This window comes from Ochotona curzoniae, unplaced genomic scaffold (genome assembly GCF_017591425.1).
Source record: "Ochotona curzoniae isolate NIBS_2020 unplaced genomic scaffold, NIBS_Ocur_1.0 scaffold_3208, whole genome shotgun sequence".
Taxonomy (NCBI): domain Eukaryota; kingdom Metazoa; phylum Chordata; class Mammalia; order Lagomorpha; family Ochotonidae; genus Ochotona; species Ochotona curzoniae.
Window position 1 is genome coordinate 31,281,537 of NW_024467106.1, and position 16,817 is coordinate 31,298,353.

General features: G+C 52.5%; 1 protein-coding gene, 1 long non-coding RNA gene and 1 pseudogene across 2 annotated transcripts; 2 read left to right on the forward strand and 1 right to left on the reverse strand.

Moving 5' to 3' along the window:
- Positions 1 to 2,222: 2,222 nt before the first annotated feature.
- Positions 2,223 to 5,638, forward strand: LOC121144943 (B-cell differentiation antigen CD72-like; the record flags this gene model as incomplete). The annotated part of the gene is made up of 6 exons (XM_040963589.1): positions 2,223 to 2,529; positions 2,624 to 2,728; positions 3,280 to 3,348; positions 3,785 to 3,880; positions 4,168 to 4,503; positions 5,520 to 5,638. Coding segments are annotated over exons 1-6 (804 nt in total), but the record flags the coding sequence as incomplete, so codon positions are not given.
- A 694-nt stretch (positions 5,639 to 6,332) lies between these two features.
- On the forward strand, positions 6,333 to 7,536 carry LOC121145137. Its single transcript, XR_005881940.1, has 2 exons — positions 6,333 to 6,947; positions 7,209 to 7,536. It is a non-coding gene; the product is annotated as an uncharacterized LOC121145137 (long non-coding RNA).
- Positions 7,537 to 7,561: 25 nt separating this feature from the next.
- LOC121144944 overlaps positions 7,562 to 16,817 on the reverse strand; it is a 36,426-nt pseudogene continuing 27,170 nt past the window's right edge.

Below are 16,817 nucleotides of genomic sequence, written 5' to 3' on the forward strand. Positions count from 1 at the left end.
CACAACACGGCTGTGTACCACACAGACACACACACACAGTTTCTAACATACACGCATGCACACACAGTCTCTCACATATGCACATGCATGCACAGTCTCTCTCACATACAGAAACACACATGTCCTCTGTCCCCACCCACTGGGCCCCCACCTGCTTCCTTGGGCTCTGAGGTCCCCAGGGAGTCACCCACACATCTCACACTGTCTATATCTGGGGGAGGCCCTGTGGGTAGTGGGGTGATAGGAGGGCAGGGCTGTTGGAAACTTTAGTCAAGCAGAGCCGGTGAACAGCTGCAGAGATGCCTTAGGAAAGAGTGGGCCGGAGCAAGGAAACACTCGCAGTGCTGGCTGCCATGCCCTTTTGGTGGCTTTTCTGAAAATGGTCTGGTGAGTCCCAGCCTGATGAAAGTGACAGTGACATGACAGGCAGCCCCCAGACACAGAACCCTCCATCTGGGAGTGTCCTGACAGATGCTCCCCTCTAATGGACACACCCAAACAGGCTGTCCTGACACACATGTGCACATGCACATCCAGGCACTTCCTTTTCCCACACCCAGCCCTGAGCTGACAAGTGTGCCTTCTGCCACCGTGGCCACTTTCTATGTGGCCAGCTATGAAGGCCTAGCCCAGGGCCCGCCATACACCAGTAGTAGCTACATGGGCTGTTGGCCTGTGGTGTGGACTTTCTCCCCTCCTTCAGGAGGGGCTTTGGGGAGGAAGGTGTCAACCTCAAGGCCATGGGTTTTTCCCATCTCCCTATTGGGGTTGGTTCCTAGTGCCATTGCTGGATATAATACCTGGTGAGTCCCTCTGTGAGAGGCAGCTTCTTAGAAACCAAAAGTTGTAGAAACACTTTCAGGCACTGCTGCCCAGCAGGCCTTTTTCTGCCCTTTTTTGGTCTCTTCTGCTCCTCCACTTTGTCAGGTTCTTACCACTCACAAGGGCACCTCAGGCCTTGGCACTCCTTCCTTCCTCACAAAGGCCTGTTTCGTCTCAGGGCTGAGTAAGTACAGTGTGGGAAGAGCTGGGACTTTGTAGAGGAAGAGTATTTCTTGGGCAGTGAGACTAAGGAAATAAATTCTCAGTGGCCTTGGTGTCTGGTCACTCAGCATTTGGGTCTTCTCTGGGTTCTTGACTTCAGTTGACTAGGAGGTTATGGCCTTTGGTAATCCCTGGGCATCTGCTTCCTGGGCATTGTGCCCAGGTGTTGTCAGAGATATGCAAGAATGGGATGGAGGAAGGGGCTGAGGGCCACAGGTGTGATCATTCAGAGTGCAGAGGGGCCATTCGGAGTGAAAAGCTGTGAGGAGGAGAGGAAGGAGGCATGAGCATGGGGGGTGCTGACCCAACAGTGCGGGTCCATGTGCCTCCTCTCAAGACCTTTAATCCCCAGGAATGGCTTTGGACTGGATGCCTCTGAGGCATCCTCACTTGTTAGCTCCCAAAGTCCCTGAATGGATGGTTGTGGTGTGTGTGTGGGGGGTACCGTTGAGTTCCCATTGGATGAATCAGATGATCAAGATCCCCTATGGAACTCACATCTTCTAGAAACCCAGGATGCTGGGGAGCTGGAGTGCTATGCCAGGCCCCTCACATCAGATGGATGGAGAGGTGGATGTGCTTTACCCTGGATCAAAATTAGGGTTAAGTGTCTGGAATCAGTTGGTACCCAGAGAGTAGAAACTGCTTACACACACACACACACACACACACACACACACACACACACACACACACACAGACCACACACACAGGGATGGTCAGGAGTGAAGCCCCTGGGTCCAGCACTGCCACAGCAGCATTGGGAGGTGAGTCTTAGAGACCTGGTTCCCCTGCCCTGGGCTCTGGCCCCAGAGTCCTCCTATCCTGTGTGGCTGGGGTTCAACAACACTTCTGCTTCACTGAGCCCATCTGTTGGAGATGCACTCCCATCTTCCTCTTTTTTTTTTTTTGTAAAGATTTATTTTTATTGCAAAGTCAGATATATAGAGAGGGAAACAGAGAGAGAAAGATCTTCCGTCCAATGATTCACTCCCCAAGTGGCTGCAACAGCTGGAGCTAAGCTGATCCAGAGATGAGCTGATCCGAAGCCAGAAGCCTGGAACCTCTTCCAGGTCTCCCACGTGGGTGCAGGGTCCCAAAGCTTTGGGCCGTCCTCGACTGCTTTCCCAGGCCATAAGCAGGGAGCTGGATGGGAAGTGGAGCTGCCAGGGTTAGAACTAGTACCCATATGGGATCCTGGTGTGTTCAAGGCAAGGACGTTAGCCACTAGGACGCCAGGCCAGGCCCTCCCATCTTCCTCTTTTGTGACTCAAGTCACAGGATCAAGTGCTGAGCAGTGTGGCCACAGAGGGAACTAGGAAGCTCTTGAATGAGCAGGGTGGCAGAGGAGAGGGGCTTAGGTGAGCAAGCAGGGGGAGGTGAAGGTGTAGGCACTGCCAGGGACCATGGCAGAGGTCATCACCTATGCAGACCTGCGGTTCGTGAAGGCTCCTCTGAGGAAGAACATCTCCCACCCAGGGCATGGTAAGTGTAAGGGCCCCTTCCTCCCTGTTATCCTCCTGAATCTCAGTCTCCAACCCCACTGCCATGGGGCCTCTTCTCTCCTCTCCCTTCCCAGAATCTGATGAAGATGGGGATATCACCTATGAGAACGTGCAGGTGCCTTCAGCCCCTGAGGCTCCCACAGGCCTGATGCTACTCCCTGGACCAGAAAACCAAGCAGGTATGGTAAGCCCAGAGGACGTGTGTGTGTGTGTGTGTGTGTGTGTGTGTGTGTGTATGGTAGGGTCTGTGTGTGGCATAGGGGAGTCTACAGTATTTTTCAGAGGATGCTTCTCTATGGTAGGGAGTGTAGAAGGAGAGAAAAGCTGTATCCAGGTTCCAGTAACATCCACAAGCCAGGTGCACTCCCAATGGGGGTTGGGACAGCTTCAGGGAGCTGATCTCAAATGTGAAACGGGGACCTCATGATCAAAAAAGGGTAGATAGATACTGGATAAGAATCAATTGGGAGGAGAATTGGGGATCAACCTCTGCTTACACTGAGGAGACCATATAGGGGGCCCTGGGAGAACCCTGATGGAGTCCCCAGGGAAGATCAGCTGTGATACGCTGGCAGGAGCCTTGAGGCAACCAGGAGCCCTGTCAGGATATCCCAGGGCTCTGGTGGGTCAGGGGGAGTAACAACAGGGCCACATGCTTGGTTGTCTCTGGCAGGAGGCTGTGGGGCACTGCCCGGGCTTTGCCTGCAACCATCTCTGCTCCCTTCCCCAGAGTTCCACATGGAACAGCCAGCTGCAAGGAGCAGTGCCATATCCTCAGTTGCTGAGCAAATGCTCCTCTGTGAGTACTGTCCCCCGTGAGTACTGCCAGGTGCTACTGGCCATATAGGAGCCTGGTGGGAGAGAGAGAGGGTCACGAGTGGGGTGAGCCCCCGTGGGCCCTGAGTGTACCTTGGCCAGAAAAGAGCCTTCCTGCCAGGGCCCCAGAGGCACACTGCACCACGGGATGTCCCCATTCTGGTTCCACCCACCTGTTTCCTCTCTGCCCTGAGTGCTATTTCCCCTTGATACCAGGCATTGATCCCTCCAAACACCTAACCCCAGTCTTGATTCTGGAACATTCGCCCTCTTTGCCTCTAAATGCCCCAGCATTCAAAGCAGCCAGCTATGGCCCACCCCATCATCTCTGTAGGATCCTCCTAGGGATGCTTTCTCCAGGGACCCCCAAAAAGTCCAGCTACAGACCCTCAGTTTCCTCCCTTCCTCCCTCTGCGAAGGTCATGGCCATCCCTGCTGCTCACAGTACCTCCTGCTCGGCCTGCTCCTCACCTGCCTGCTGCTGGGGGTGGCTGCTATCTGCCTGGGCATGCAATGTGAGTATGGCTGACCCTGGCTCCCCAGTTACTCCAAGCCACCTCATCCCCTACTCTACCCAACTTCAACAATACTTGTTCAATAGACCCCACAGGCACATTGTTCACACCTCAGCTTTGGAGCTACTTCCCAGCCTTGTCTGTTCTTCCCTCATCACCAGTCTTTCAGGGTCAGAGGTCATATTTCAGCCCTGTAGCTGATTAGGTGTCCAACAGCACAGAGTCAGGGCTCCCGGGCATGGCTGCAGCAGGTGTTCACATACCCCTCACCTGTCCCCTCCATCTAGATCAGCAGGCATCTCAGCAGTTTGGGCAGCTGGGCAGGCTGCTGGAATCTACCAACAGCAGCCTTCAGGAGCAGCTCCACCTCAGAACTGTCCAGCTGGGGCAGATGGAAAAGGACCTACAGAACTCCAAGGAACAGCTGACCCAGAGCCAAAAAACACTAGAGGAGGAGCAGAGGGCACACCAGGCCACGCAAGTACAGCTGGAAATCCACCAAGCCGAAAAAGAGAAGACGCAAAAGTCCCTGCAAATGGAGGTGGCACAGAGGCAGGCTGTGCAGCAGAAGCTGAACCACCTGCAGGACACACTGAAGCCCTTCTTCACTTGTTCCTCACAAGGTACCTGCTCTGGTACTCGGGGAGCTGGAGGGCATGGTTAAATGTTAAGTAGTCAGATGAGGGGGCACCATGGGCAGGGGTCAGGGAGTGTTCAGGAGTTGTGCAGGGAAAGGACAGGGGAGCAGAGCTGGGCTTACAAGACCTGTGCTTGGCAGTAAACAGGTGGAAGGATGAAGTTTCACACTGCATCTAGTGGTACTCACTTCAGCTCCAAGGGCAGCAGTCCAGAGTACAAACTGGTTTCACCCCTTGACAGCAACTGCTGGAGTCTGGAATCCCCTGCACTTGTTCATGAAGTTGGTTCACCCAGCTCCAAAGGACTTAGCTTCACTGGGAATGTGCACCTGTAAAGACTGCCTGAAGGGGAAGAGTTACTGGCTGCTCTAGGTGCAGGCCGGTAGGGGGCAAGGTGGTGAAGTCCACGTGACGCTCTCACAGAGCAGTGGGTGAGTGGGAGCATTCGAGGACTTGAGTGCAGCAGCCCCTCTGCTCCACAAGGTCTATCCACTTTGAAAGTAGCAGTGGGAGAAGGGACACATGGATGGGAAAGTCCAGGCTGAGGCAGGAGTCCTAGGCAAGAGCCAGGGGCCACTAGGACTGGTGCAGAAAGGGCTTGGGAGTGTGGCCAGGGTTGGGCTCTGTCTGTCTGAGAGGGCAGGAAGAGTGTTTACAGACACCTCCAGCTGTCATTTCCTGAATCTTCTTCTGCTCTGTGCTGTGAGGTCACAACGTCAGGACTGCCCCTCCCTGTTCCCACAGCATCGCAACTGCACCTCCATTGAAGGAACAGCTGAGAGTGACAGCTTCTTCCACCCCACAGGCCTTTTACTGAGTACACATACACATGCATAGACATTTTCCATGGTGGAGGGGACAGAAAGGAGCTGAGAAGGATTGCAGAGGTCAGAAGTCCACAGAGGGATGGCCAGGACCCGGGGTTGTGGTTAGCAGCCGGACGGTGGGGGCATTGCTTTCATCCCAGGTGGTCCCGCCATCACTTTCTTCCTGCTTTCTAGACGTCTGCTGTGTGTTGGGCTGGATACCCACCCAGGGAAGATGCTTTCACGTCTCATTCACCAAGAGAAATTGGCAGAGTAGCCAGGAGTATTGCAAATCTCTGTTATCCAACATGGCCACACTCAAAGATTCTTCTAGGAGTCGTTTTTATCATGAAGTAAGTGACCTGGAGGGGAGGCATTTGATAGAGATGCAGCATCGGATTATGATCGGTAGTGCATGCCAGTCCCATGGCTTGGTGGACAAGAACAGTCACGATCCTTAGCACCGAGTAGCCAGCAGCCTTTCCACCCAGTGGCATGGCACAGCACTGTGGGTGGTTGCACCTCACGAACCCACATTGCAGGAACTGTTAGCTGGCTGACATGTGGCCTTGAGGTGTGCAGAACCCAGTAACCAAAGGTGGTCAGGTACCACAGGCAGGCACTGACCTGTATGTCACCAGTGACCCTTGTCCTTGGCATGTGTCTTTGTCCACCCACCTGTGCTCTCTGAATCTCCTCTCAGAGTTCTCCCTGGAAGAGCTTGTTGTCGCAGTTATCCAAGGACGCTTCCTTTTGGGTTGGCCTCAGCTATAACGAGGGCTGGTGGTGGTGGAGTGACGGCACGCCATATGGTGGGTGAGTATGTGGAGTTTTCAGTGTTTCCAGCTCTGTGTCATCTTCTCATGAAGGCATATCAAGGCAACTTCCTCCTTAGGTCGTGATTCCATAATATTTATTAGTTAGTATGACAATTGTGTATTTGTTTTCATCTATTTAATGATGTTGGGGCGGGGGGAGTCTTAGTCTTCATTCTATTCCCAGGTCTGTAGAACTCCCTGCCACTGTTAAAAATAATGAAATAATTTCTAGGCTGGTGTCTGCGGCCTCATTCAGAGGCAGAAGCTGATTTTCAGCCAGAGTTTTACAGCTGATGGGAAACCTGGGCATTCTAACTTGCCATCCCTAGACACACCTGCCCAACTGAAGCTGGGCTGTCCCAGTCAGGGCCACTGGGGGCGCTAGAGCAGTGCCAAGGAACTAGAGCAGAGGGTGAGTCCTGAGACAAGGTGGCCACTTGCTTGTGTTCCTGGTAACTGGGTTGTTTCTGTCCTGCAGACCTTGAGTAACTGGCTCTTCTCTGACCCTCCAGCCTTTACACTTGGCATCAGATGTCTATTCCTGAGCTGTGTGCTAGGCAAGCAGAGTTGATTGGGACTGGTACTAGATTTCTTGCAGGGCTGGGGGACACAGGGGAAGATTCAGTAATCTCCTGATTTGACCTTACCCTCTGCAGGTTTAGTCGTGGTAGCTCAAACTGTGCCATGTTAGGGTACAGCAGTTCATGGTCTCTGAAGACACAGGTTTGCAGTATGCCTCTTCTCTGCATCTGTGAGATGGCATCTTTCAGGTTTCCAGATGGGAATCACTCTTTACATAATCCAGGTAAGAATGGATCTAGGGCTGTGGTGTGGTTGGCCTGGGGCAGAGGGTTGCAGGGCAGGATCCCAGCGATCAGGGGAATAGTTCTTCCCTGAGGGAGGAGTAATTGTGGCCTGGTTGGACATGGACATGGGCAGCTGAAGATCTAGTGCTAGAAGGACTGATGAAGTGGCTGTCCAGGGGGCTGGGTGTGGGAGTAGACAGGACTGAGTGGGAGTTCAATGGCAGCCAACTGTGGAGCTCATTGATGCTTTACTCTTCCAGGTGTTTAAGTCAAGAGCTTGCTGGGCCATCTCCATCCCTCTGAACTGGGGCCTGCAGTGCCCAGCATTTCCTCACTGAGCAGTGCCTAGTCAAGTCCAGACCCCCATCTGACACTTGTCACCAACTGCCTGCTTAAACCTTGGCCCAGCAACTGATCTGTTCCTGGTAAAAAAGTGAAGAAATTTCTAGAAGGTGCTGTGAATACCATGACCAAGAACCTACTCTGATGCCATGGGAGTAGGGGCAGGAAGGAGGGCACTCTGGGCTGACTGGATGAGGGCTGTCCAGAGGCAGCCTGGCAGTTTGATTGAAATTGGTTTAAATAATTTGCATGTGTTAGTCTCATGAGTCAGTCAGCTGTGTCTGTTGGGAGAGCCCCCAAAGAGAGCAAGCCTAGGGGTTTGTTTGGGCAAGTGCTCTGTCCTCCGAGTCCATGCTACATGGGGAGTCGAGTTGGTCAGGCCCGCCAGGGCTGCCACTCTGTAATCACAGGCATGTCCTGATGGCCAAATGCAGAGGCCCAAGAACCCCAAGTCCCCACTGCTAGGAGTGTACACTTGGCACTGAAGGCTGGGCATAAACGGCTTGATGTGATGTTCTTGGTGGCATAGGAGACTGTCTGCTTCACAGCTGAGGTTATGGTAGCAGGCAAGATGCAGTGTGGGGCAGGGACACATGGATAATTAGCTCAAGCTGAAGAGGGGTGAGGCAGCAGCCAGGACAAGGGAGTCTGTCCTCGGGTTCCCGCTCAGCTACAGCTGGTTTTAAGGGTTTGGTCCATTCCAGGGCTGTCATTGGGGCAGGTTGTGCTGAGCATGGCACAAGTGCTCCCTGGCCTATGCCTTCAGCGATTTCACCACCACAGATGGGGGGTTATTGTTGAGGGCAAGTCCTGACCTCCCATGGCTGTGAGGCAGAAGAGCAAGTACTAATGAAAGGGCTGATTTAATAAGGGCAGCCTGGATTCAGTTAAGCAGTTTAACTGAAATCAATTTAAATAATTTTCTCGTGTTAGTCTCTTGTTTCAGCAATGCTGTGTGTAGTTGGTTGAGCCCTGTGGGAGAGGAAGTGTAGGGGTTGGGTTGGCCACATGCTCTGTTCCTTGAGTCCATGCGGAGGCTCCACTGCACGGGGAGAGGAGCCAGTCAGCCCAGCCGGGATGGCACTCTTTGCTCACAGGTGTGTCCTGAAGGCCGAAGGTGAAGACCTAAGAATCCTGAGGCCCTAAGGCTGGCATCGTGCCTCTGGCAACTGCAAGCTGGGAATGGGTGGCTTGGCATTTTGCCCTCAGTGGCAGAGAAGACTGCCTGCTTCCTAATTGAGGTTGTGGTGTTGGGCAACATCCTGCATGGAATATGGGCACATGGAAGGGAGGCTGAAGCTGAACAGCCGAGGCAGGATGCAGGACAGGGCAGCCTGTCCTTAGGCCCTGGGGGAGCAGCATGTGGCAGCAAAGGTTCTGTCCACTCCAGTGTCGCTCTCTGGGGCAGGCTGTGTTGATACCTGTACCCTGTACTGCTCATCCCAGGCCTGTGTGGAGTTTACCAACACAGCTGGAGGGTTTTCGTTCATGGGAGGTCCTGACCTGGGGCCCAGCGCTGGGAGGCAGAAGAGCAAGTGCAGATGAAGTTGTATGTGGCCGTGGCCAGGGGCATCCTGGGGGCCGGGCCTGAAGGTTCTGTTTTGAGGCTACTGCCCTCACACTTCATGTTCTCCTTGGCCAAGGAAGCTATGGTGGGAGAATTGGCTGGTGCCTGGCAGTGCACACATGCCAAGAGAGAGCAGAGGGCAAGGGCAGCAAGCTACAGCCATTTGCGGGGGTACCTGGCTGGACCAGGTTGTCTAGGGTGGTCACCCAGGACAGCTGGGCAGAGGGCACTGGCGATGGAGGTAAGAGGGTCAGGTTGGCCACAGACCTGCTGGATATGTCCAGGAGCTTGATCTTGCTACCCTTGAGGTCTTCCCATGGTGAGAAAGGGTTAACTAGTGTCAGATGGTCTCCCAGGGTTGGGGGTGATTCTGGTGACAGGGACAAGAAGAGCTCTGACCAGCTTTGGGAGAGCTGGGGGTCTGGCCTGGGAAGCATGGCAGAGTGACTCCATTTAGTACTACCTCTGTAGATGGAGGAGTTCATGAAACATGTTCTCAGCCCTGGTCAGGGTTCCCTGGGGAACCCCATTTCTTCCAGGAGGTTAGCAGGGCTGGAGCTCAGTGAAAGGGTCCTACCTCCAGTCCTCTAACCCCTCATGCCTTCTGCTCTCAGACTCTAACTTTAGAATGTATTGTTTGTATGAACCCTTCTCCTAGCTCTTCCCCCTCCCTGACTCCTGCCTGCTCAAGAACTAAATGCACTCAGCTGCTTTCTGTCAGGATTAATGAAACAGATGAGAAGATGCTTAATGGAGAAGTGATTTTTATTAATCTACATCCACATTTTCAGGCCATCATCCACACTTCCAGGATGACACATTCCATTTAAGAATACTCACTTAAACTCCCAAACCCAGTTGTCGCACAAAAGCTTTAACTAACCCTGCACTTACTGTGGCTCATGCATGCATGCACCAATGGATACAGTCAGTCCAGTCTGGCTCTCTCTCTAATGCAGTTCACATGAAGGCCAACGGGTATTGTGGCCCCACCTAGCCTGGACAGTGGCTCCTTGTCCCAATTCTCATGCTCACCAGCAGAAGCAGTGGTCCTGCACAGCAGTTCTTGCTGCCCTCCTAATGGATTTGCCCCTGATCTAGGTCTCATGTGTGCTTGTTTGTGCTACAGCCCAGTCTGGCATGGCATAGCCTACCTCAGCATCTGCTGGCAGGTGCTGTAACCTGGCTTGACCCAGCCTGGCCCTGGTTTCAGCTCATGCTGGTGGGTGTTGCAACTTAGCCCAACCCAGCCAGTCCCCAGTCTTGGTCTTAATATCAATTGGCTGGTATGGTGGGCCAATTCTGCTGCCCTGAACAGGGGTGAGCCCACATATCTCCCAAAAAATCTGCCCCAGACCTAGTTCTCTTGTGTGCTGGTTAGTGTCATGGCCAAGCTTAATGTCACCCATCCCCTGATCTGACACTCACTGGTGGGTACTGTGATCTAGCCCTGTCAGGTAGGCCTCAAGCCCTAAATTTAGTGTGTGCTAGTGGTAATACTAATTAGCCCAGCTGAGGTCTTCCACTTCGGTCAGTACATTGATCTGATCCTTAAAGATACTCCAGCTTCCCTCCAGCAAACTGCGTGGCCTCAGCTCCCTCACTTACCTGCAAGTACACTGGCCTAGTTGGCAGAAGTCACAAGAAGTCATTCTTCACCTGTAAGGTATTCCCTCAGTGGTTCCCCTCCCACACATCCCATCTTATCTCCCATCTCCCTGATCAGTCCACAGCCCCTGCATATGTGAGCACAGGATTCCATAGCCTGATCTCTCAGGGTGGTACGCTGGTCTGGAGCCCAGAGCTCGTCTTTCAGCACACATGCTGGCCTGGGACACTACCCCCTGCCCAGCTGGGACTCAAGCCCAGCGCTCCAGCACACCATGCCAGTATGGCAACCTAGGACCGAAGCACATGCAGGAATTCCCAGGCCAGCTCTGCTCCACAACCCTAGCCCAAGCCTCAGGCCCCTTGGGATGCCGAATCCTCTCTGGGGCAGAATCCTGCTTTATCCATGTTGTCACTACAGCAAAAGCCTACTGCCCCCATGTTGTGCTCGGGAGTTCCCAGGAAGGGAGAGGCAAAGGGATTCCCTGGGGTCAAGGTCCCTCCTGCTCACCCTAAGTGGACATCACTGGACTCCTTGGGGGAGGGGTGGTATTTTATACAATGGATCCAGGATCCACTCCAGGTGCTGGGTGATTTCAGTGAATTGAGCACAGGTGCTGAGTTCCATCTGCTGGGTAAAGGAAGGGGCAGCCCCATTTAGTTCTGGAGCTTGCCATCCCCACCTTGTGTCCTGGAGACACATACAAGCAGGTAGGCCAGCTTAGGGAGGGGACTGTGGTGCTTACTGTTGCAAATCAGAACACAAAGTCTTCAATCTTCCAAGAGAAATGGATTTATTATAAAGCAGGGTAGCAACTATCTCAAAGGATAGCACACCGAGGGGAAGGAAAACAGGGTCTTTATAGTAAAAATGAATATAAAAAATCATGCTACATGCATAAGAGCAGGATAAAAATCATGCTACATGCACAAGAGCAGGGTGGTCACTGGTAGCAATCTGTTAACTAAAAAGCAGTAACTTCTCAAGACAAAGCAAAAGTTACCAAGGTCAGCATGCCTTCAAACAGGCAATAACATTAAACAGGCCGGAGGTTCTCAGCTTTCCAAGAGCCTCACCTGAACTGGCAATTTTACAGAGTTTGTGGTTGGTCCTGTCACTGTCATAGCTGATCTATATCACTTAGGCTGCAGCAGTGCATGGCCGGAAGCAGGAAAGGCAGTGGGCAGTCTCCCCCACCAGGGTGTGGAAATCTGGCATATCCAGGACAAAGTTTTGCAGCAACAGGGGAGGCATCTCCAATCAGCCTTCCCCATGGTCTCCTCCCCCTGATCCCCACCACCCAGCAGTCAGGGCCTCAGCCTCCCGAGAGCTTCCCATAGCACGCAGCTCCCCTTCCTTAGCAACCTAGAAATCTTCTCCACTGTCAGAGCCAACAAATGTTGTGGGAGTCCTCCTCACCTTGCACCTCTCCTACCCTCTGTTCTCATCCAGTCTCTTCTCAAGACTGGCAGGGATGTGATTGGCTGGCAGGTTGACGAGGATCAAACAGCATGATTTCCCATCTACAGGGTCTCCACTTGGTCATATGTACATATGTGCAGTAAATAGCATGTTCACAGGCTCCAGGGCCTGGGAGACAAGTGTGTGAGGAAGGCCATCCTTCTGCCTGCCACATTCAGGCAGTAGCTGAGGGAGAGACTCCCAGAGGCCAGTGAGCTGCGTCAGTGAGGGCAGACACAGCCTGACTTTCAGAGTCCCTGAGACCCTGCAGCCTTCTTAATGTTGCTGGCCTTTCCTCAGGCTGCTGTGGACGAGCCCCTTCCATCCCATACTGGGAATGTTTCCCAGAGACCCTCACTCTCAGGCCCTTTATCCAGTGGAACTCACCAATCCACTCCTGGTGTAAACATGAGAGAGCAGGAAGCAGGCTTGGGTGTTTGTCCTTTATAATCCCAAGGAGGATACCATGGATATCCTGGATAGGCTGAATGTACAGTCAGTGCCTAAAACCCTTTCAGGAGACCGGCATGGCACAGCAGGCTCAGCCTCTGCCTGCAATGCCAGCATCCTGTGTGGGCACTGGTTTGTGTCTTGGCTGCTTCATTTCCAACCTAGTTCTCAGCAAATGTGTCTGGGAAAGCAGTGGAGGGTGGCTCAAGTGCTTGGTCCCTGTATATTTGTTGGTGACCTGGAAGATGCTCCCAGGTCCTGACTCAGCCTGGCCCAGTCTTAGCCATTGCTGACTTTTGGGGAGTGAACTAGCAGCTCAAGGATTCTTGATCCCTGTTTCTTCTCCTTCTCTATAACTCTGTGTTTATTTTCTTTTTTTTAAAGTTTCATTTATTTTTATTTAAAGGGCAGATAGATTTATGGAGAGAAGGTGACACAGAAGTTCTTCCATCCACTAGTTCACTCCACAAATGGCTGCAATGGCCAGATCATAGCCAATCTGGAGCCAGGACTAGGAGTTTTTTGTTTCACCCATGTGAGTGCAGGGCTCCAAGGCTTTGGGCCACCCTCTACTGCTTTCCCATGCCACAGGCAGGGAGGTGGAAGAGAAGTGGAGTAGCTGGGATACAAACTGGCACAGATATGGGTTCCTGGTGCATGCAAGGTGAGGACTGTAGTCACTAAGCTACTGCACCAGGTCCAAAAAAAAAAAAAAAAAAAGAATAAGATATGCCAGACACAGTGGGTCCGTATTTAAATCCTCACCTTGCAAGCACTGAGATCCCTAGTAGTTGCAGGTTCCACAGAAAAAGCTCCTAGCTCCTGACTTCAGATCAGCTCAACTTAGGCCTTTGCAGCTATCTGGGGAGTGAATGAGCAGATGGAAGATCTTTCTCTCTGTCTTTCCAATGAAAATTTTAAAAAAATATATTTAAAAATAAACATAAAATGTGAATGCAATTTAAAGCATTAAGAAGAATTAGTTTGAGCTCCCAGCAGCCTAGTGGTTGCTGGGAGTACTTAAGCCAGGTTGAACTCAATGCTTGGGGCCCTAGCCACAGCCACCACTGCCACGTGGTGAGTGAGTCCTGCACTTGCTTGGGCCTGAGGGGTTTTTCCCTTTGTGGTAAGTATGCTGTGAAGGGATCTCTTGGGAGCTAGGGCAGGCCCTGCCTCTACCCACCAGCACCATCTGCGGTTGGAGGGGCCTAGAAGAGTTCGATTTCAGGGCTTAGGTGGTGGGAGCTTCCAGCAGCCTAGTAGCTGCTGAGGGTATCTAAGCCAGGTTGGACTCAATGCTAAGCCACAGCCACCGCTGCTACTTAGTGAGCGAGTCCTGGGTGTGCCTGGGTGGCCAGTGTGCCAATTGGCACCAGACTCCATCCACGGGCTGCCAGGCAGTGAGTTCTGGGGTTTTGGGGGTTTGGAATTTCTGCCTAGGGACATCCACGGAGAAGGCCACTATGTGTATAGGTGAGGAATAAATCCCGAGGGACTCCAAACAACAGGGTCACTGTACTAACAGGTAAGCCAGGGTTCTGGGACCTGGTGGTTTAGAGGAAAGAGATTGGAAGATCTTTTATGGGTCAGATTGATAGACCAGTCTATGTGTGAGTCCTGAGTAGGACTTGTTATCATGGAATACTATTGACTACCACATGCCAGTCCATGTGAAAGCTAGGGCTGGGGACCTGTCAAGCAGTGCTAGGTTCTAGTACCTAACTGAATGTCGAAACAAGGGACAGGTCACATTAAACAGAGCCATGACACAAACCAGCACGCAAGAGAACTAGGTTCAGGGTAGATTCTGTGGGGAATGTGTGGGCCCAACCCTGTGGAAATAGAAGTCCTGCTAGTTAGTTCAAGTGTTGGGGTGGGATGGGCTGAGCTAGGAGTGATCATGGAACCTGCTATCACTCACAGGTACAGGGACTGAGAATAGTCTAGGTAGGTCCAGACTGCAGCACCCACATGTACATCCTAAAATAGGGTGTGGGGCAGGCGGGGCCACAAGGTTCAGTTGCCCATACAAGGCCAAGATGGAGGGGCAAGCTATGTGGGGCAAAGGCCTAACACCTGCTGGCATATGTGAGATCTGGGTCTGGGAGTAGGCCAAGTAGGGAAAATGTGGGAAACTCTGCTAGTGGTTCATAACTCCCGCTGATGAGCATGTGGTCTAGGCCTGGGTTTCGGGCAGGCTGCACAAGGTAGCTCCATCTGTCAGCAACTGTATGGGTTGGTTCAGGAAGGGGGCAGACCAGGCAGAGCCAAGCAAACCTTAGTTTACCAGCAAGAGCAAAAACCAGGCTGGAGCACAGTTCATACTAGGCTAGGCTGCTATACCTACTGGTTTTCATGAATCAGGGATGGGAACAGACTGAGCAGAGCCAGATTCAAGCACCCGCCAGGGAGAGTTGGAACTGGGGGCAGGCTGGGTCAGGCCAGGCTACAGCATCCAAAGGCAAAAGCCAAGACAGGTGAGGTACTATGCCAAGTTGGGTCAGAGCAACTACTGGCATGGAGAAGATCTGTGGCTGGGAACAGGCCTTGTTGGGGAACAACGAGGATGCCCTGGCTGAGTTGTGGTTCTCACTGGTGAGTGCAGAGGCCAAAGTGGGGGTTGTGTTCTGGTCTGAACATGGCTGCAGTGTCCCTTGGCAAAGTGTGAACTGGTTGTGAGGTGCACCAGACTGGGCTAGACTCCAGTACCAACTGGTGCTCATGAAGACCAGGGTGGATGTAGGATGGGCTAGGTTAGCTCACACACTGAGCCATGTGTGAGCTGTGTCTGGTTGTGGACTAGGCTTGCCTAGGCTGAAACATCTAACAATAAGAACCAGAATGTTTGAAGGTCAGTCAAGAAAGGCCTTTGTTCCTGCTAGTACAGGAGGTGGACTAAGTAGGGCCGGTCCATGGACCCACTGGTATGCATAACATCTGGCACTGGGAGAAATTCTGATGGGGAACTCCTCTGATGGGACACAGTCCCTGCAGGTGAGCATAAGAACCACAGTAGGGAGCAGCCCAAACCAGGCCAGGTAATGGTACCTACTGGCATAAATTTGGCACAAATCTGGGGGCAGATCTGGCTAGGCCAGTTCATATCACTTGCTAGTGTATCTGACCACCAGAACAGAGTATGGGTCGAGTCAGGTTTGGTCATAACACAGCCAGTATTAGGCCTTGGATGGAGTGCCAGCTGCACTGGGCTAGACTGCAGCCCCACCAGTGTGAGCTGGATATTGGGGGCGGGTTGGGCATGGCCAGGCTACAGCACCCATTGGCAAATGCCAAGGTGAGACAGGACATGCCACAGCACTCTTACCAGCACACATGACACCTGGGGGTTGGGGAGAGAGGGTGAATCCACTAGGGGGTGCTGCACTGGGCTCCATGACTGGACCACCATTCACACTGGAGAGCGTAAGAGTTTGGATGGGACAGTTCAGACTGGGCAGGGTTATGATACCTGTCTGCCTCATATGGGCTGGATCAGGGAAAGCCAGGCTGGGTTGACTGTTTCTACTGGTGCAAGCATAAGCCAGAGTGGGTGTGGGTTGGTTGGGCTTTGCTGCAAAATCAGCTGGCAGATGCTGGCATGGGGGGCGAATTCTGTCAAGTTAAACTCTAGAATCACATAGAGAGTGCAAGATCCAGGAATGGGAATGGACCCAGCAGGGAAACAGTGGGCACCTCCTTCTTGGATTGCTACTCCAACTGGTGAGCATGAGAATCAGGTTGTGGGCAAGCAAGGCTAGATGAGAGTGGCATCCACCAGCACATGTGTGGGCTGGATAGTGAGGCTGGTTGGGTTGAAGTAGGCTTCAATGACCATTGACATGTATGAGAGCTGAATGGGATGTGGCACAGACTCTATCATCTGCTGTACATATTGGCAGGTACAGGTAACATTGCAGGGAGTGGGTCTGATGGCAGATATTGTGGGTTGCTCTGATTAGGCTGCAGCTCCCACTAGTTTGCGTGAAGGCCAAGTGTGTGGTGGGCAGGATCAGGCTGGGGTTCAACACCCATTGGTTTGTGTAGAAGACATGATTGGAGACAGGACTGACTCAGTAATTGCAACCACCAGCATGTGCATAAGCTGATTAGAGTGACAGACTGTGCTGAACTCTGTATTGGCAAGCACACACAAGAATCAGGTCTAGAATCACATCAGAGGAAATTTCTTTGGGAATTCCCCCAACTTAAGCACTGGACTCAGAACCCCAACCTTGGAGAGAATTGCAGGTTCCATGGTCTGACTGTGGAGTGCATGTGTCAGAGCTGAGCCTCCTCAGTGGCTCAGATGGAGCAATGGACAGCATATCCAGGTACATATGAAGGATATGGCAGTCCATTGGAATCTTCAGAAGAGAATACCTGGTACCACAACAGAGGATGGAGGACAGAACAAATTAATCAACTACCCCAAGCATGTGT